This window comes from Chlamydotis macqueenii, chromosome 2, assembly GCF_036417535.1.
Source record: "Chlamydotis macqueenii isolate bChlMac1 chromosome 2, bChlMac1.mat, whole genome shotgun sequence".
In the NCBI taxonomy this organism is placed as follows: domain Eukaryota; kingdom Metazoa; phylum Chordata; class Aves; order Otidiformes; family Otididae; genus Chlamydotis; species Chlamydotis macqueenii.
Window position 1 is genome coordinate 4,959,512 of NC_141557.1, and position 20,678 is coordinate 4,980,189.

At 48.9% G+C, this 20,678-nt stretch overlaps 2 protein-coding genes across 3 annotated transcripts in view; both read left to right on the forward strand.

The window, feature by feature from the left end:
• OXSR1 (oxidative stress responsive kinase 1) overlaps window positions 1-7,420 on the forward strand; it is a 94,989-nt gene extending 87,569 nt beyond the window's left edge. The window contains exons 14-18 of the mRNA XM_086741771.1: window positions 1,228-1,301; window positions 2,243-2,295; window positions 2,729-2,797; window positions 3,830-3,894; window positions 4,734-7,420. Of these exons, the coding sequence (XP_086597897.1) occupies window positions 1,228-1,301; window positions 2,243-2,295; window positions 2,729-2,797; window positions 3,830-3,894; window positions 4,734-4,808 (336 nt within the window). The 3' untranslated portion in view covers window positions 4,809-7,420. The remainder of the gene's footprint in view (window positions 1-1,227; window positions 1,302-2,242; window positions 2,296-2,728; window positions 2,798-3,829; window positions 3,895-4,733) is intronic.
• A 3,079-nt stretch (window positions 7,421-10,499) lies between these two features.
• LOC104473142 (solute carrier family 22 member 13) lies at window positions 10,500-17,286 on the forward strand. Of its 2 annotated transcripts, none has more exons than XR_015257766.1 (10): window positions 10,500-10,871; window positions 12,014-12,117; window positions 12,470-12,624; window positions 13,187-13,355; window positions 13,684-13,804; window positions 14,426-14,520; window positions 14,837-15,051; window positions 15,519-15,622; window positions 15,779-15,989; window positions 16,529-17,286. XR_015257766.1 is itself a non-coding variant. In XM_086741566.1 (10 exons), exons 1-10 carry the CDS (start codon window positions 10,500-10,502, stop codon window positions 16,622-16,624), a joined length of 1,647 nt encoding a protein of 548 aa, XP_086597692.1. In that variant the 3' UTR covers window positions 16,625-17,286. The 2 variants fall into 2 exon arrangements, 1 of the variants encoding a protein (XP_086597692.1); XM_086741566.1 differs by having other exon boundaries at window positions 15,514-15,622.
• Window positions 17,287-20,678: the final 3,392 nt, after the last annotated feature.

Sequence of the window (20,678 nt, forward strand, 5' to 3'; positions counted from 1 at the left end):
CTGAGGTAAACTTAGTACCTTTGTGTCTGTATGTTCTTTATAGCTCTTTTTTGTCAATATGTTCTTCTTTACAGCTCTTTTTTGTCCATATGTCCTTTACAACTCTTTGTATCAGCGTGTTATTCTTTACAGCTCTCCTCTGGTTCTTGTTGGTCGCTGGTTACTGTTTTGCAGACCTCTGGGCTTCTCTGTGAACCCTTGTTTGTTTTCACTGACCTGGTAAAGCTTTCAGTTTCAACAGAAAAGATTGTGATCAGAAGCCCTGAGCTGCATCGTTGGCACAAGAGCACCAACAGATGGAGTAAAATACTAGTCTTAAAGAGAATTTTTTTTTTGTGAAAAAGCAAGTGATCTAGATTAAAAAAAAAATTGGTTGAGTCTTCTAGGCTTAAATTTTCCGCCTAGCATTGTCTCTGTCTTGTTACCCCAGATGTAAAATCCTTGCCTCAGCATCTGCAGTATAGATGCCTCACACAGTGGAAGAGTGACCGACCCTTCTCTGTTTTGTTAGGGTTGTTTTTTTTTTTTTGTGGAGGTTGATTAACAATTAGATAAACAATTAGCCCTTCACTGAAAATATCAGAAGTACAATAAAATGGACCTTTCCTGGATCTTTCCTACTGGAAATCTGTTGCTGACCAATATAAAATGCTTTGATTACATATTCCAATAATTACGTAGAAGTAATTTAGAAGTGAAAATAGGTAGCTATAAAATTACTGCTAGATGCTCTTAAAGCCTTTGATTTCACAAAAAAGTCACTGAGAGTATATCCTGCTCTGCCAATTAAATTATTTCCTAAGTATTTTCATAATCAGATCAGGCTTTGAAATCAGATCAGGGCAGAGATTAAAGCGCAGAAGGTCTTGAAGCTGTCATGAATGCCTAAAACACCTAAGTTTTGATGCAAAGCAAGCAGTCCTTTTACATTTAGCACTTCTGAAGTCTCCAGCCATTGAGGCATTTCTCAAATTTGTGTAGCTTTTACTCTTTTCGAGACAGTTGCAGAGAGAACCTCCTGGGTTACTATTGAAGCATGAAGAATTTATTCTATGATTCCAAGTTCTCCTTTTTCATTAGTCTGTCTTCTTTTTTACTGTAGTATCATGATTCCAATGATGAGTTAAACTTTTTATTTGTATTTATAGTTGATCAAGATTATCTCTAGTTTTAAAACCAGAGAAAGGAAGTGTTAATATGCTTTAAAATGATGAAATTCTGTTGCAGGCCCCACCTGCCCCTGCTGCAGCTCCGGTACAGGAAGATACGAAAGTCCCCATCAGCCTTGTACTAAGGTTAAGGTAAGGACACAAAACTGACCTGTTCTGTCAAAGTGAGCCTTTGTAGAGAGGGGCACTGGAAGACTTCTGTAGTGCATCTTCCAATCTGCCTTTTAATTTAAAGAGTGGTGGTTGTATGTTGTTTGTCAGCTTGGATTTCATCCACTCTTCCAAAACCAGGACACAGAAAGGCAGTTTCTCATCCACTTCTTCAGTTTCACAAGAGCTATAAGTTGAAAGAGGTTTTAGTATTTATATAAATATTCCTACGCTCTAAGGGGGTGGGAAGGAGGAATTAGCTGGGTTCCCTAAAGGGAATCAGGAATCCAGGGGTTCTGGCCTTGTGCTGGACCATCTTACTCTTCAGGCACAACTTCAGACTTGAGCCAGTTCTGAGAGTGAAGAGCTTTTACCCAATTCAAGGCATGAATTCTGGTCTATGTCCCTAGAAAGAGGCCGATAAAAGTGTTGTAAGTGCATTCCACCATCATTACACGTATTGATGTTTCTCATTTGAGGAACTTGCCTCTCATTTCTGTAGGCATCTTGGTTGTTGGTAGGCATTGGACTGGGACTTCTGATCATTGTCTTGCAGTCATTCCTGGACAGCTGCATAATGTGTGTACATCTGCAGTCAGTGAGTGCTCCTTTACTCTGAAGGATGTCCTCCAAGGAATCTATCTGGTGACAGATGTGAGTTGCTGAGACAGTGGAACAATGTAGCCTTATACTGGAGAGGTGGCACTCCCTTATCGGGGACTTCCGCCCACTCAGGCTCTGTCAGGCTGAGCGCCCTACTCCAGACGCGCACCCGAGTGATTAGTTTCTGCCCCATGATGGGGAAGGGTGCAATGAATTCACTTCTCTTCACAGACTGATTATTCAGTGACAGCGCTTTTTTTTGGGCACTGATCAGTCCAGTGAAATGGTGTCTTGTATATAAAATTTTCTTCTTTCCACAGGAATTCAAAAAAAGAGCTCAATGATATTCGATTTGAATTCACCCCAGGGAGAGGTGAGCTGGTGGGAAATTCCAGTGTGTGAAGGTGGTTTTGATGGTGGGAAACTTTTGTGTTTGCTGTTGTGCAGTTGCGTGCGTGGAAACCCTATATGGTTGTCTGTCCACAGTGCCTTCCTGAAGGGGTTTGTAGGGCTTGCCTTGTGCTTGGGCTGATGGCTGGTGCTTGGAGCGCTGCAGTTCTGCACCCTTCTTATAAAACTGTTCATGGGTATGACCAAAGTGCAACCCTTTGCATTCCAACTCAGAATTTGGCAGCATGGCTCAGAGCTATCTGACTGCACCTGCTGCACGCCCTAATATCCATCTCATGCAAAGAACACTCTTGCTGTTTGGCTTGGACAAGCTCCTTTAGGTTTCTATGTGATTCCTTCCTCAGCTGGACAATTTCTGTTGTGTGTTGACTGACTCTTGGGTTTTTCCCCAACAGATACTGCGGATGGTGTGTCTCAAGAACTCATTTCAGCAGGTCTTGTTGATGGCAGAGATCTGGTAATAGGTAATGATGTTTTATTTTTTTTTCTGCTTTAACCACTGCAGTCATTTTTTACATGTTTAAAATGACCTGATTAGTGGGTACTAGGAGAGTTTGTTGTGACCTTGGTTCTCTGCCCCAGTGGCTCTGCGAAACGGCTCTTAATTTTGGTGGCAGTTCTGTGCCAGTACATTTAGGCAACTCTCAGTCCACAAGTTGGAAACATTATTAGGCACATGTTCCTTGTAATGCAAAAGGAAGGCTAATCAAGGCATTAGCTGAATTATTGTCATCTGTGACATAGGCATTGCCAATTTGCTGCACAAGCCTGTACTGCTCGCAGGTCCTGCACCAGAGAGGTCTGGGACTGGAATCAGCCAGGCTTTTTCTTTTTTTTTTAAGTTGGGCTGGGGAAGGAAGCGTGAAGCGCACGTGCACTAGGGCAGCAGCACGCGTTGTATGGGGACGAATGGCTAGATGAACAGCTACCTCTAGCAACAGTTTGCGAAATGAATGTGTCCTTCTGTGCAGTAGGGGAGATTTTAGTCAGCACTGCCTGTGTGTTGTGACTACAGCAAGCAAAACTGTTCCTTATACACAGACTGCAACATCCAGGCCAGGCTGGATGAGGCTCTGAGCAACCTGATCTAGTCAGGGATGTCCCTGCTCCTTGCAGGGGGGTTGGACTAGATGACCTTTGAAGGTCCCTTCCAATCCTAACCGTTCTATGATTGTATGATTCTATGATCTGGAAAGGCTGCTAGCGCAAAATTAACTGGATTTGCAGGTGCAGCTGGGCAGTTTATTACTGCTAACCCCACCACATCCAGGAAAAAATAACTACCTCTGAAAAAGAAGCCTAGTAACAAATGACAGCATTTTCACAGTTTAAAGATTTAGACTTAAGTAGATTTGAGTCTAATTGAGAGGTATACTTTATCATTTTAAAAAGCTCTAAGTTTACGGAGTAATAAAAAGAAGCCTAATGACTTTGGGATGTTTTTCTCTAGCCTGTCCTAATATTTGCCCATTTTCTTTGTGTGTGTGTGGTTTCAGTTGCAGCTAATTTGCAGAAAATTGTGGAAGAGCCCCAAGCGAACAGATCCGTCACTTTCAAACTGGTATTTATTCCTGTTCCCTAATTGTCAAGTTGTCACTTGCAAAGAGAACGCATTGCATATAGATGTGATGTCTACCGGAGGCATCTAATGTATGCACTCTAAATCCTCTCTTATTTCTCAAAGCTTCCTACTGGTTGTCTCACAGTAGGTAATGCAGGTTCCCTTCTTGTGTCCTCTGAGCAGCACTTGGGTTAAATAAGTGTGAGATGATGTGCTATTACAAACATTCCATTATCCTGGCTAATAAGCATATAAAAATGTATTTTCTGGGGTATTTTCTGGGCTTGGAAGGTACACTTGCCCAGAAAGAGCAGAAATACTTCAGGGTAGGTAAGTGGGCTAAGATATGCCACAGACTCCTTTCTTGGAGGAGGAGAATGGGGAGGTTCCAGATAACATTGTGTCTGAGGTGGAAATGAAGCGGGGGGGGGGGGGGGGGGGCAGAGAAAAAGCAGGGAGCAAAAACTAAGAGAAGATAGGCTAGGAGAGGAGAAAGAATGGCACGTGAATCCTTTGGAGGGTAGCAAGCAAAAATGTAGCCAGTTCATTGGTAGTGAAGCAGTAAATGCCGTTGGTTTTGACTCTTTCTAAGGAGTTTTCTCTTGTTTTGCCTGTTAGTGTCCGTAGCCCTAATCGGAGCAAGAATTGGCAAAACTTCAGTCCCAGTCCTTCAAAAAAAGGCAAAAAAAAACCCCCAAACTCACAATTTTAGCTTTGGGTAGTGTGAGCAGCTGAACAGTGCAAAGATGTCCTTTGTCGCGCCTTGTTGTGATACGTAACATGTATCAGAGGGCAGAACGGGAGCATTGCTATTTGGATCTCTGTTCCTTGTGTTTCAGGCATCTGGCGTTGAAGGCTCGGATATTCCTGATGATGGCAAACTTATAGGATTTGCACAGCTCAGCATCAGCTAAACGATGGTCCCAGGAGACGTTTCCCAACTGAGAACCCACATGTGCATATTTGTAATGCTTCTGTTAGCCTAAAAAAAAAAAAAAAAGAAACAAAACAAACCACTACTGCCAAAGAATTGAACTACAGCCCCCTTCCTAGAAGCTTTAACATTTTCCTTAATAGGATCACAAACCTTCCTGAGATTACCGATGGCGTTTACACCTTTTGTAAACAACTCTCATGTTTTTGTATCTGTCATCTCAAACATGCAGACCCAACATGTCATTGCCTGCATGTTCATTTTATTATTGCCTTACTTTAAAGAAAGATACTACTGAGTACGAAGCAGGGGGTTCCACTGCTCTGATGATCTTGCCTAAATGTTTGCTTACATGTGGTTTCATTTTTTTTCACTTGCTATTTTTGCACAAGTTTTAATATTGAACGGATCTTTCTTTTTTTGTTCCTTACCTGCTTCTCCTTCCATCTGAAACACCCATGTACATGTTGTTTGGGTCACCTGGAGTGCTGAGAATCTGCTTCTTTTCGGCTGTGTTTTTTAAAACTGCTGGTTTGGATGCTTGCACCTGAGAAAGCAAGCCAAGTCTTAACCCACGGGAGGGAGAGCTGCCTTCCCTTGTGTTTGTGTTTTTGAGAAGTTCCTTGACTTTGAGGTGTTAGAAGTCAGCTTCCCTTTGTAAACTGCCTTAATTTTATTTTATTTTATTTTATTTTTTTTTACTATTTTGGTTCTCTCCACATGAGTGCCAGGCGTGGCATGAGGGCTGAACCTTTTGATTTTCATTAAGCAGTCCTTCCTCAAAACATCTTTCATTCTGCATCTTAGATGTAGTCTCTTCCTGAAGCAGACCAGTGAGGCATTCCTGTCTGGAAACTGGGCTTTCAGGTGATCAACAAAATATTCGTGGTCAGAGGGAGAGGAGACCTGTGCCGGTCTGTGTTTGGAAAAGATGCACTTCAAACTGTTCCTGAAACCCAGTCTGTGATGCCTGGCTGTGCGAGTCCTCCTGAGCTGTTTCCCAGTCCTTTGCAAACTGGTACCCGTGGAACCATCCCTGTTGTGTTTTACAGCAATAACGAATCGCCAGTAGAGCGGTAGTACTGGGCGAGCGAGCGCTGGGCTGCGTCCCTCCTGCACTAATCGCTTGGGTCGTCAGCCTTCTCGTCGCTCCAAGCCTCGACGTTTGATCAGGATGTCACTGAAACCCCGTCACGCGTATTTAGCTTTTATTTCTCTGTGGTGTGGAATTTGAGTTTCTACATGAATAATATAAATTATACTCTGAGTTTGATAAGAGACACTTGTAATGCAATATGTGAATAATAAATGGTGTTGATTTTTTTGTTTCCTACTGTTTTACAGTTGGCCTTTGTAACTACTATTGGCTCTGGAGTGTTTTCTACACAGAATTTGCAAGCCTGTAATTTAACACACAGATGGAAACGTGTTTGGTTTCCATCAGCCTCAAACAATGCAGAAACAGAGTGTTAAAGCAGAATGGCTGGGTTCAGTTAGAACTTTTTGGTTTTTGATTTCCAAGTCTTCAGATGAACGATCTGTATTTATATATTGTTCTTTATGAGCAGCTGTGGAAGCTTCCTGAACTGTGCATGTTCTTTTTATACTGCCCTTGTTGCTTTTAGCCTCTAGGTGGACATTGGGGTTGTCCCCACTGGCTATTTGCAGCTCCATGGCTGGAGAGCGTGAAGGGGAGGGAGAGGAGAAAGAATTTGGGAGCGAGAGCCTCCCAGGGTGCTGAGCAGATGCTCTCAAGAGCCCAGGAACTGGGTACCCGATACCAGGGAGTTGGTGGTGGCTGGGTTTGGCCAAGTGTCTGCGTTCCACGTGCGTCTGGCACCTCTGGCATTTTCTCCTGTTGTCTGACACAAAAAGCACTCCCTACAGCTTTCCCCGTTGAGTTTCTTGGCTTGGGAAGAGCAGAGTGGCATCTCGATTTTCATGTCACCTTGTGGTCGGTGTGGTTGTGTTAGAAACCCTTAGGATTTGGGGGCGAGGTGGCCTTGGTACAGTATTATTTTCCCTTCTGCCCGCGTGCCATGGGGACCTCCTTGTTCACGTCTGTACTGGTGCTGAGAAAAGTAGGGCTCGAACTGCTCAAATGGAACGATGCCCTATCTATTTATTAAGTTATTCTCTTCCTTCCCAAAGCCAAGACTTGAGAGCTTGAGCTCCCACTAACCCAAGGCTCTTTAGTTCTTTAACGGAGAAAATAAGGGAGAAACATCTCCAGATGTTTTTCAGTAGGGATCCAAAATATTTACTTGGGCTATTACAGTGCTAGACAACTGTCTTTTCTGATGTTGTTCCAGTAAGTGCCAATGCTGTTCATAATTGTTTTCCGGTGTCATTAATAATTTGGTTTTTGTGCAAATTTCTGATCTGAACCTGGAAGCAGGTGGTAATTTTAAGTTAGTTCCTACTTTTAAGGACAATGCTCTGTTAATGAAAACGGATCCTCTTCACAACTTTGGTGTATTGTAGATTATAATGAAAGATGTAAAATATTCAGGCTTTTTTTTCCTTTTTTTGGACTTTGTATTTTACTGCATGTCTCTAATTTTTAATCAATAAAGAAGAAATTGTCCATTACCGTGTGTTTGGTGTGTGGTTTGTGTGTCATCGGGTTGGGTGGTGTCTCTTGGGGAAGGGGTTTGCCTGAGTGGGGTCTGCAACCCCTGGGACGTTTCTGTTTGCGGCGGTGGGGGGTTCAACAATCCCCGGGAAGTCTTGGTGAGGAAGGAGTGGGGATGCTCTACAGGAGTTGTGTTTCATCCTCCAGCAGAAATGGAGCCAGGATGGCTTCAGGGACTGTCAAGGGCACGGTGTGTGTCTTTGGGGAGGGGAGAGGGATGGTCCGTATTCCCCACGCCTTTTAGCTGGGATGAATCCATCTGTGTTTGCTTAGGAATACGCATGTTCTTGCTTAAAACCACCCTCCCCCTCCTTAAACAACAACAAAAAGTGGTGGTCTTGGATGGTGACACTTCCTAAGCTGCCTCGTCCATTCACTGTCCTTTCTAAGGCTCTTGGGCTTAGTCTGTCATTTTCTGGTTCTTTGTTTCTCTTCAGGTATTCCTCTTTATTCACAGACCCAGTGTTCTGGTTTTGTTTCGTGAGGGGGGGCTATGGTGGCAGCTTCTGTAGGAAACTGCTAGAAGTCGCTCCCCTTTGTTCAGTGGACTCGGCCGGGCCTAGGGCGGACCTGCTGCTGGCCAAGGCCGAGCCGATTGGTAGCAGAATGTCCCATGATAACGCCTCTGCGATAATGTATTTAAGAAGGGGAAAACAGGGGAAAAAAAAAAAGGGAGAAGATGTGAAGCAGCTGAGCGGGGGCAGAGGCGCAGAGGGGGAGGCGCGAGCCTTGTGGGCCTTGCAGGCCTCGCCCTCTGGCCTCCCGCCGGGCAGCCGACTGGGCCCAACTTGGGCAGTACAAATCCCAGTGCAGAGCACTGCTTTTTCTTCAAATTTGCATACTCGTGACTGCCTAGAGCTGCGAGGCTTATCTTGGGATTTGCAGATATTCCTGCTGTTGTCAGGCACCGGGAAATTTTGAAAGCAGCTGGTGATTTTGGGCTATTTCAGAAATGGCTGGTGCTGTTCACCTTATTTCCCTGCCTCAGAGTGGCTTTCCACCAATTTTGCCAACTTTTTATAGTTCCACATGTGACACCAGCTGGATCTGTGCTGTCAGCCCCAGCCTGACCGAGGAAGAGCCGCTGAACATTGTCCTGCCCCAGGACGCAGATGGGGCATGCAAGCAGTGTTCCATGTACTTGCTGGTGGCCTGGGACCTCGACTCCATTGTGGTGTACAGCTTGCACGCCATGGAGAAGTGCAGCAGTGGCTGGGTGGACCTCAGACCATGAGGTGACACTGGTCGCTCAGGTTTGTAGCATCCTTTTGTTTCTGATTGGTTTGTGCTGGGGTGCCTGGAGGCGATCTTCCCAAATTGCAGCAGATTGATTCTTCCTGACCTTTACCAAAAGCCATGGAAAGGTGTCATGGACACATGCCCTGGTCAGTTCCTGAGGAAGCCGTCTCAGCCCAGAGATGTGACAGCTCCAGTCAACCGTTGCTGCTGTTGTTGAAAGCCTCCAGCAATGGGTTCTTGCTCTTTTCCTTGGTCCAGGGCCTTGGTATCCTCCAGCCTCCTGTGAAAGTGATGCCCAGCTCAGGCTCCCCAAAGCTGGCCAGAGTGGAATGGACCTGACTTCACCTGTCTCAAGTTCTGGCAGTGTTCTGTGCCAGTCCTCTGGCTCCTGCTTACCCAGACCCGTGAGACCCGTGATGGATGTCTGACTGGCCCTCCTGGCCTTCTCTGTTTAAACCATGACAGAGAGGAGTGCATGAGGCTGCTTTGTGCCCTGGACTCCTTCTAGCATGGAGCCAGGAAACAGCCAGGGGGAAACAGCAGGATCAGCCCTGGGAAAGGCTCCTGAGCTCCCGGCCATGCGTGATTCTGTTTTGGGTAAGGTTCAGCCTGTCCTTTCTCCTGGTGATGAAGCAGAGACCAAGGTGAACAGGGGCACCTCAGTTTCATCCTCCATCTGAGTTTCCTAATTTACTCAACAGACCTACTTTGTGTTGTCTGTTACCTCTGCCTAGTTCAGTGTTTGCCTGATCATCTTTATCTTTGGTGCTCCTTGCTTGTGGCTGCTAAGCTGGGCTTATCCCAGGGGCAGCATCTCTCCTCTGCCCGCCTGGGGAGCTGCCGGACCTTCAGGTTTGACTCATACGGGTGTCCTGGTCAACACACATGGGGCAGCCGTGGTCTGGTTTCCGTCACGCTGTGGTACAAGGCACTTCCCACAGATCGGTGGGCAGGAGAAGGAGCATCCAAGTCGCTTTTGGGCACCTCTGGAGATTTTGCCTCATGGACATCCCAAAGGGGCCCCAGGCAAACCTACTGCATGGATGGGCTGAAGAGAGTTGGTTTCACGTTCTCGATGATCATTTTAAGGCAGGAAGGTAGCTGAGTGAGATTTGCCAAACCTGCCTCAAGCATCGTTGCCCTGTGTCAGGTTTCTCCCATCCCTGTACCATTCCCCAAGTTTTCCCTGCATACAGCCCCCACCAGCCTGCAGGGTGGCCCAGAGCCAGTGGGAAGGGTGGATGTCCCATGCATGGCTTCTTCATGGTTGCACAGGGAAGCTGTAAAAGATGAAGGAAATGGAGTCTCCTGTTGCCTGGGACCACAGCCAACTGCCCGTCCTTTCTCATCTCCAGCTCCGTCCGTTAGCATCACTCCTGTTATTCCCCTGGAATTTTCCCAGCTCTGCGTCACGCTGGGCTGTCTCAACCCCACAGAACCTTTCTTTCCTGAGTGGAACCGGCAAGGACCATTCAGCAAATGCAGCTCCTGCAGTTGCTTTGGAGAAGAGTCTTCTCCTCTGTCAATGCCACCAGGCCCTGGCAGAGGGGGGGACCCAGGTTGTCTCTGAAACAGGGATCCTTCTCCAGCATTGTAGGTTGGTGGTTGGCAGGGAGATGATTAATACATTACATGGTGTACTTAGGACAGGAGAAACATCAGGCGTTCAGTCTACCCTGACTTCACGTATTTGTAGTGGCTGCCTACAACTGCAGAGCTTATCTTAGGTTTAAACATTAATTCCAGCCCTTCCAGCCCAGTCTGTCCAGCACTGTCCTGCTCCAGAGGCGGCTGCCAATGTCAGGCATCGGAGAAATTTTGAAAGCGGTTGGTGATTTCGGGCCGTTTCAGAAATGGCTGGTGCTGCTCACCTTGTTTCCCTGCCTCAGTGTGGCCTTCCACCAGTTTTGCCAACTTTTTATGGTTCCACATGTGCCGCATCACTGCGACACCAGCTGGATCCGTGCCGTCGGGCCCAACCTGACCGAGGAAGAGCAGCTGAACCTCACCCTGCCCCGGGACGCGGACGGGGCGTACGAGCAGTGCTCCATGTACTCTCCGGTGGACTGGGATCTTGACTCCATCATGGCCTACGGCCTGAACGCCACGGAGAAGTGCAGCAACGGCTGGGTGTACCCCCCAGGACAGCCGCCGTCCCTGCTGACTGAGGTCTGTAATTGCCTTTTGACGTGCCGGGGATGTGGAAGGGGTAGGACACCCAAACGGCCGCCCTGTCCTGCGGTTTGGTCAAAGCTGGTGTCAGCCATTGTGCAGATGGGCTCGGCTGAGATTTATACCGGGTGTATTTTGGGGACCTTGGTTCCACCATCCAGCCCCCAGACGTGGTCCTGGAGGGGCTGCGTGCAAGCAGGCTGAGTATAGATACCAGCGGGGCCACAGGCAGAGATAAATCACTCCTGGTGGGACATTTTTGGTCTCCCTGCCCCTCTGCAGACTGGGAGTAACCTTCCGACTCATTCCTGCACGCAGCTTTGTGCTTCGGGTGGCCTGGCCAAGGGAAGGAGGCAGAGCTCAGCGCTTGGTTTCTGCTCCCTCGCGTGGTCGGGCCCTGTCAGGGCGAGCAGCTGCAGGGTGTCTGCTTCAGGGTCTCTGTGTGGTGACTCCAGCTCAGGCTTGGTGCGAACAGCTCAAGTTCCTCACCGTTCCTCGCTCGGTGTGGAGGTACCAGGTTTGACGAGGAGAGGGGAGCTTGCAAAGCCACAGATCTGATTGTCACCAGGAGCTTCAACAACACCAGCAGTGCTCCAGAGAGCAGGGCTAAACTTTGGGTGCTTCCTGACCTCTCTATGGTTCCTGTATGTGCTCTTCCCTCTATGACTCTTCCTGTAGACACTCTTTGGACGCTGGCGGTTCAGAACATCTCTTTGACAGAAACTGCTTGGCCCAGGACTCAGCATTGTACTCACCCTTTTTTTTTCCTCTGGGAGGGAAGGCAGTCTAGGAGGAAGCAAGCTGCTGGGACTTCTGTCCCACCTGAAGTAAAATTTTCCACCTTGGGGGTGTCTGGGCTGGGGGGGGGGGGGTTCCTGCAGGTCCCAGTGCTCGGGAGATGTGCACCATGGTGAAGAGGCAGGCTGAGCACCTCGTACGCCTATCCCACCTCTGCCTTGTGTCCTGTGTGCACACCATGGAGACTCGCATCCTTGAGGATGGGGTCTTTGCTCCCACGGGCTGAAGTAAGAGCTTGAGCACCTGACTCCCGGGTCCACCATGGACCAGAAAGGCTGCCCACTCTCAGAAAGCAACTGGAGCCTGTTGAGGACAAAAGCATCTGTGTTTTCTTCCTCCAGTTTGACCTGGTGTGTGACAGGAAGGATCTGCATGACATCTCCCAGTCCATCTACATGGTGGGGCTATTCCTAGGATCCATGATCTTTGGGCCACTAAGTGACAGGTGAGGAGACACAACCACCAGTCCAGTGTCCGTGCAAAGCCGGCACTGCGCAGAGCAGCACGCTGCTGCCAGCATGGCTGGGCACTGCACCTCGTGCATTTTGTCACCGCTCCTCACTAACAAGGACCTTGACCAAAGTCTTCAGGTCCCGTGAGGACATGGCCACACAGGGGGTGGAAGGGAGAAGGGCACAGAGTGTGCCTGGAGTGCTTCACATGTCAACCCAGAGTCTACTCTGAGCCGTATCACCCTCAGGAAAGGGCAATGCCATCACTGCGTAACCCGCTGGGCTCTTCCCCCTCTCCATGGGCTCTCTCCAGGTACCAACTGCGTCTTCCTTCTTCCTCCCCAGGATCGGCCGCCAGCCAGTCATTCTGATCTCCGTCTTCCTCCAGGCCTTGTTTGGTGTAGGAATTGCCTTTGTGCCCCATTTCTATGTGTACATGGCCTTCAGATGTGTGGTGGGGGCTTCAGTGTCAGGGATCACCATGACAATCCTGGCCTTAGGTGAGTAGGATGCCCTTGCCCTGGGGCAGACAGCTGGGGCCTCTCAAGGTGCAATAGGAAAGGTCTGCAAAGAAATCAAAATGATCATGTATGACTAGAAAAACACCATGGTGAGGACAGACCTGGCTCTGCACTGCCCTTTGGTATCCCCCCAACCCTGAGTGAGAGCCATGGGGAGAATCTCTCCGATGCCAGTGCTCAGAGGAGGGCAAGGGGACAGCCTCCCAGCTCAGGAGGTCAGTGCAAGAAGAGAGCCCAGCAGCTCTGGGATGTGATTGATTTGGGCCCCAGCTCTACCCCAGTGAGGGGCTCTGTGGATGCTGAGATCAGAGGTGACTCCTGAGCTTTGTGTCCTCTTGCAGAGGACCAGGACACCCTGATGATACGGACAGGTGATGCATCTCATGAAACACTGGTGACCTGCATGTGTGACTTGATGTCAAAGCTCTGATGCAGACCTCTTCACCTCCAGGAGAGCTCTTTACCATGGGAAACACCCTGTTTGCATCAGAGGAGATCATTTGCATGGATGATTCTGAATCCTTGCAGCTCTTCTTTTCAGCCACAGAATGGGTTGGTGTCTCCTCCCGGCCGAAGGCAGTGCTTGTTTCTCACTGCTGTTTCGCCGTCGGACAGATGCTTTTGGCTGGCTTGAGTTACGGTATTCGCAACTGGAGGCTGCTGGAGATTGCAGGATCCGCTCCTATATTCGCCTTTTTCTTCTGCATCCGGTAAGTGGGGTGTGGGCAGAGCTCCCTGAAGGCACGACAGCAGCAAGTATGAGAAGACAGCAGCTCAGGAGCAGGCTGGGTCTTTCCCAGTGCAGATGCTGGAGGGGCACTGGACCTCTGAGAGCAGTAGCTGCTTTGCTTCAGGTCCCCAAATGTGGCCCTTGGGGCCTACACATAGGCCCGTAAAACCTGACCTGAGGGGGTATTTAGACCTTTCCATCACGGGTAATGTGCATTACATTGCTTGCTGGAGGTGGTCACAGGGAGATGGGCTGTGGGGAAATTCAGCTGGTCACAGCAGCATCTCCTGATTCCACCTCCTTGGCAGGGTCATACCAGAATCAGCTCGGTGGCTGGTGACAAAAGGCAGAGTAGAAGAAGCTAAGAAGATCCTTCAGAAGGCAGCATCCACCAACAAGCGCACCATCCCACCAGAACTCCTTGAGCAGGTACCTGTCACGGCAGGGGGAACGGATGGTTGTCTTCAGAGATGTTGCTCTGGGCTTGTGTTTGTAGCAGCCACTGGAGCTGAGGTCGTCTGATACACAGCTTTCCATGTCTGCTGGGGACGACTTGGGGATGGACCGTGGGTGGGTGCCTCCAGCTTCCGCTGTGTTGTACAGAGACGAGGTCAGGGAAGAGGCACAGCTTCTGCTGAGGCCCAGTCTGGGGCTTTCTGGAGTCCACCTTGGGATATGACCAGGATCCAAGTGCTTCCCTGGCTTTCCTTCAGCAAGGCCTGTAGGAGTATGGGGGTTGAGAACAAAGTCTCTGTTTAGTCTGCAATTTTCCATGTATAGATGCCCAAAGAGGAGGGAGGGTGTTACCTCCTTGCCCACCCCAAAGTTCCTACTCTGGGGAAGTGTTCTTCCTGAGGAACGTCTTAGTCACCACACCACTGTGTTGGGTACCTAGAGCACAGCCAGGGGAGCCCAGCGCCACTGGGCTACTTTCCCTCCCAGAGCAGTTTGGGGTCACAAGTGAGTCCTGCTGAGGCTTTCCTTTGACTGGAGATGGACGAGGAGCTACCCTTTACCTGGTTTGACTCTTTGGCTTTCTGCCTTTTGAAGTTAAAGCCTGAGAAACAGACCAAGTCTGGAAGTACTCTGGATCTCTTTCGGAAGAAGCACCTCCGAAAGGTGACTTTAATCATGTCATGCACCTGGTAAGACACCCCCTGGTCCCCTCTTTCCAAACTTCTAGGTGAACAGAAGAAGGGATTGATGGTTAGTCATAACTGTAAATTCACCTCATTATTTTTGGGTGTTATTGATGGATATTTCTGTTTCTGGCTGTTGAAGATGCTGTGTGTTTTGTGAGAAAGGGTAGAACCATTCCAGCTTTGGCAATCCTGTGGTATTGGTCTCGTTTTATGTCCCTTGTAAATCTTGTGGCTTGGTGATAATGTTGTCACTGGAGATCAATATTGTATTTCCTCATGGCCAATAGATATGCTCAGTGCCACCCTGCCTGGCTTTCAGGTTTGTGAACAGCCTTGTCTACTATGGGCTGAGTCTGAACGTGACAAATTTTGGTCTGGACATCTACCTGACACAGCTTGCGTTTGGAGCAGTGGAAATCCCAGCCCGCATTGGTTGTATCTTCATGCTGCTGTGGTTCGGGAGGAAGAAAACCCAGGCTGTTCTCCTGCTGCTGAGTGGCCTGGTGTGTCTGATCATCATTGGCATCCCTGAAGGTGAACAAACCCTACCCATCCTGAGAGGACAACCTCTGGGACAGGGAGGCACAGAGCCCCAGCACTTCACTTACTGGTGCAGGTCCTGTGCTCCCAGCCAGGCTGGCTCACGTCTCAGGGCTTGAGCTGACCCTGGTGCCTGGTTAACTCCCCAAGGCCCGTTCTGATCAGCAAACTTCTGCTTGCTGATCACAACAGGAGAGGGGAGAGCTGAGCCTGGTGGACCAGCCATTAGCAGAGTTGTGCTCTGGGAAAATGAGTATGTGGGGTGGTGACATGATGGATGCAAAGTTTTTTGAGTGTGGTCCCAGGGCTAGAGCTGCTCCTCTGTCCATGTTCAGGCACTGTTCAGAGGCAATGGCTTCCTGTGAGTGACACAGTTGTTGCCACATGTCACAGCTGCCATCCTCAAGTGGTGCTGGGCCCTTGTCCCACAGAGGTGATCTCTCCTCCTCCCCTCAGACCAGCCCATAGTGACCACTGTCTTGGCCATCATCGGCAAATTTACAGCCTCAGCCTCCTTCTCCACCTCCTACGTCTACTCTGCAGAGCTCTTCCCCACGGTCGTCAGGTGAGGTCTTCCCACGCTTTGGTTCTTCCTTCCACCATGGCTGGTGGCAGTGGTGGGGCAAGAGCTCAATTATCTCCATGGCCACACTCAGTCCTACAGCGACCCAGAGGAGGCCAAGCCCTGCCTGTGCCTCCCCACTGCCTCTTGCTCCCTCAGGCAGACCGGTGTGGGGCTGTGCTCGATGTCAGGGCGGGTGGCGGGGATCCTGGCCCCATTGATCCGCCTCTTGGACCAGTACCACCAGACCATCCCCATGGCCATCTTCGGGAGTGCCCCCGTGGTGGGGAGCTTGCTCTGTGTCCTGCTGCCTGAGACCCGCAGCACTGACCTGATGGACGACACAGGAGGTGGCTGCCCTCCAGCTGAGGTGGGTACGTGGTACTGTCCATGCTGCCTCCTGGGCATGGGCACCACCAGACCCTCTTGGGCAGGGACATGAAGTGCCAGCGCTGTGGGAAGCCATCGGCATTGCATGGGCTGGGGCTGGGGGTTTCTTCAAAGCTTGCAGTGGTGGGAGAGCAGGGAGTGGGGCTGCCCTACTGCAGAGGGAGGAGAGGAGGCCCCATAACTCTTGCCATGGTGGTCATCCATTCATTCCTGTCCTTGGAATGGAAGGACTTTAGGAGTGGCTGGCACTTTGCTTGGCTCTCCAGGCCCTCCCCAAGAAAGGGACGATATCTCGTAGCCATGTCTTCTGGCTTTCTACCTCTTGTACCTCCCAGCCCCTGTTCCCCATGAGACCTCATGGAACCTCAGTACTTTTGTTGTCCTGCTGGGAGAAGGATGTCCATAGCAGCTCAGAATGGGAAGCCAGTTTAAATGCCAGAGGCTGCATGTCTCAGAGAAGGCTGCCATCAGCTCATAATGGGTTTTTCTTTGCTTTTTAACTCTTTTCCCTTTCATTAGGTCTGTGAAAATGCCAGCAGTAGCTCTGAAAATGGACATGTCAAAGGAAAAGATGATGGCGAAGACAATGAATACACAAAGACCACTTACCTCTAGTTGGACCTGCAAGACGCTGTAGCTAAAGGCAACCTGGTGCTGTGCCGGCACTTAGGACAGGCTGGGTCTCCATCTGTAGGACATCACCACTTCTCAAGCTGTTACTGCCAGTTCTTGTTTTCCCTTTTCTTTTTTTGCCTTCCTGTAACCCCCTCTGTAGCTTCTCCTCAGGCACTGCGTGCTGTCTCTGGCGTTCAACAGTGCTCTCACTGGTGAAAATCGGATCCTTTTCATTTAAGGGAAAAAAGGAAGAAATGACAAACGAGGATGGAGGCAACACTTTCTCTTCCTTTTCCCTGTCCTGTCTCCAGGAATGTGAGGCTGTGAACTTTGTCCAAGCCAGACACCTGCTAGAGCGTTGAATAGACTTGCAGCAGAGTGTTGTGCTCAGTAAAGAGAAAGCCAGAGCAGATGCAGCAGGAAAACAATCTCTCACTTGCAAGGAGGAGTGGTTTCTCTTGACTGTCTGGTATGATCTTCTCACCCTCTCTGAAAAACACTCCTTTTTTTTTTTTTTTAAAGTTGAGACACTCAACTGAGAAAAAAAAAAAAAGATGTGATGGAAGAAAGAGCAAGCAGTGAGCAAGGATGTCTGTCAGGCAGCAGAATTTTTGCTGGTGGCTTTGAATTAAAGCATGTCGTGATGCTTTGTGCACGGTGAATTGTGCTGTCAGGCTGTGGTGTAGGACTACGTTAATTTGTCAGTTCCAGGAAACTCAGAGATGCTGTGGCAGTTGGTGTCTTAGAAGAAAGTGCAAATCTTTCTGGGAGCTATCAGGTCTATCCTAGTCTGTTCCTTCTCCCTATATCCATTTCTATTTTTAAGTGGTTTAGGACCACTTTTGTCTTCTACCTTGAAGAAAAAACATAAACTTTTCCTGTGCTTCCCCTCCTTTTATCTCCTGTCCCTCAATACGGCTTTTATTTTTACCACTGGCTTGGTACAGATGAAGCCCAGAAGTTACACAGCGGTGATGTTCCAGCTTTGGCTGTACACAGCTCAAAGGCTGTTTTCTGGTAGTGTCAAGAAGCTTTTAAAGCAGAATTTATTTCTTCTCCCTGTTCTCATGCCTGCATGTTTTCCATGGATGGAAGTACCCCACGGATATGGAGTTGGATGAAGATGGAGTTGGATGAAGATGGAGTTGGATGAAGACAGAGTTTCGGATAAAATCAGTGACATGCGACAGTGCCCCACCACGAGGGGCTGCCTGTGGTGCCATCTTCTCTCTGGCACTGCTTTTCAAAGGATTTGCCATGGTGCTCCTCTTCGGTGGCCCTCAGTATAGATGAACTTGGTCCTTTGCCTGAGGGCACTCTTTCCTTGGCAAAGGCAGGGACCTACCTCCTTCAGGCTTTTATGGAAAATAAGGCCCTGAGGGAAGAGCTTGGAGCAAAATGCACAGTTATTGAGTGAACCATTGTTCCTTTTAGGAAATCTGCTCTGAGACTCTCTGTTTCAGCTCACTTCATAAATAAAAGTGTCCAAGCACATCTAATGTACTTCTGCTTCCATCTCATTTGTGCCTGCAGTAGGCTGAAGATCCATTTCACCTCCTCTTCTCTAGTCCACCTGGTTAGTTTGAAGACCACTGGATGGTGCACATTTGGTTGAAGAGCACCTGCGTAGTTTTACTCGTGATGTTTTACCCAGCTCAGCCGGAATGGCAGGATGTCCAATGGCCTTGCTGTGCCTTCAGGTCATTGCTAGCTGGTCAATGCACCGTCTTGCACTGTAATAAATAGAGCTCACAGTACAGAGTTGAGCTAGGTGTGGTGGAACAGCATGTGAGAAGGCAAACACAGCTTTGCATGCCTGTAATGGGCATGTTATGGGCTCTCATCATTATGAGGCTGCAGGCAAAAGGTAAATAGTGCCTCAGGTGACCTGAGGGGATAATTAAGGCAAAGAGGATGACTCCATTGCCAAGAGGAAGGAGCCAAAAGGCTGAAGAGAAGGTGAGGACAAAATGGGGTGGCAAGGTTTAGCTGGGAAGAGCAGGTGCAAGGCCTTAATAGAGTGGCTTACCAGGACATGGCGGGAGGGTCAGGTGTGGGAAGGTGCTGAAGGTGGCAGTGGCAAGCAAATGTCAGGGACACTGTGACAGGTTTGCAAAGGCATATCGGTTAATATCCAAGGCTTCTTCAGGCCCTCCTAGATTAGACATGGGAACAAGGCCCTGCTCCTGCACTTACATCCTCACTTACGCCTATCTGTGTTCAGGTTGGAACCTCTCAACCTCCATTTCCCCTTTGGAGGAGACCCAGGTTCACATACTGGAGCCTCCACACCGCTAAGGAGGCTGGTCAGGCAGGGCCAGAGGGCTCTATGATATGGAGGGGCAGCATGAAGTTCAACCAGGCCAAGTGCAAGGTCCTGCACATGGATCATGACAATCCCAAGCACAAATACAGGCTGGGTGGAGAATGGATCGAGAGCAGCCCTGAGGAGAAGGACTTGGGAGTGATGGTGGACAGGAAGCTCAACATGAGCCGGCAATGCGCGCTTGCGGCCCAGAAGGCCAACCGCATCCTGGGCTGTATCAAGAGGAGCGTGGCCAGCAGGTCGAGGGAGGTGATTCTCCCCCTCTACTCTGCCCTGGTGAGACCCCACCTGGAGTACTGTGTCCAGTTCTGGAGCCCCCAACATAAGAAGGACGTGGACCAGTTGGAAAGGGTCCAGAGGAGGCCGTGAAAATGATCACAAGGCTGAAGCACCTCTCCTATGAGGACAGGCTGAGAGAGCTGGGGCTGTTCAATCTGGAGAAGAGGAAGCTCCAAGGAGACCTTATAGTGGCCTTTCAAATGTTAAAGGGGGCTGACAAGAAAGATAGGGAGAGCCTTTTTAGCAGGACCTGTTGTAATAGGACAAGGGGTAATGGTTTTGAACTGAAAAAGGGTAGATTTAGATTAGACCTGAGGAATAAATTTTTACACTGAAGGTGGTGGAACACTGGCCCAGGTTGCCCAGGGAGGTGGTGGATGCCCCATCCCTGGAAACATTCAAGGCCAGGTTGGATGAGGCTCTGAGCAACTTGATCTGGTTGGAGATGTCCCTGCTCCTTGCAGGGATGTTGAACCTTTAATGGTCCCCTCCAACCCTAACCATTCTATGATATTGTCCTCTTCTCCATCCTGACCCCATGCTGGGAAGGCCCCAAGTCTTTGACCAGAGTGAAAGTGGTGGAAAAAAAAGGTGGAAAAAAAAGGAGGCTACGAACCTGAGTGACCAACCTTCTTCTTCGACAAATAGTGCTGTGGTTTGAGGAGGTAGCTTCATGAGAGGGCACCAAATACATTCTCTGCTTGCAAATAGATAGAGCAGGAGAGGAGCCCACCCTTCTCTTTCTTTTGCGTGACACGAGATGATGCTAAAATGTTGTGGCTGAGCTGGCAGCAGCCAGTCAAGGTCACTGTTAAGGGCTGAACGTGGCTGGGGAAAGGTGAGCAGATGCCTACTCAGTTTAACTGACGTTGAATTTCAGCATACACGGCACAGTTCAGGAAGCTTCCAGAACTGCTAGTAGAGAAAATAAATATAGATTGTTCATCTGAAGACTTGGAAATAAAAAAAGTCCTAACTGAACCCAGCCATTCTGCTTTAACACTCTGTTTCTGCATTGTTTGAGGCTGATGGAAACCAAACACGTTTCCATCTGTGTGTTAAATTACAGGCTTGCAAATTCTGTGAAGAAAACACTCCAGAGCCAATAGTAGTTACAAAGGCCAACTGTAAAACAGTAGGAAACAAAAAAATCAACACCACTTATTATTCACATATTGCATTACAAGTGTCTCTTATCAAACTCAGAGTATAATTTATATTATTCATGTAGAAACTCAAATTCCACACCACAGAGAAATAAAAGCTAAATACGCGTGACGGGGTTTCAGTGACATCCTGATCAAACGTCGAGGCTTGGAGCAACGAGAAGGCTGACGACCCAAGCGATTAGTGCAGGAGGGACGCAGCCCAGCGCTCGCTCGCCCAGTACTACCGCTCTACTGGCGATTCGTTATTGCTGTAAAACACAACAGGGATGGTTCCACGGGT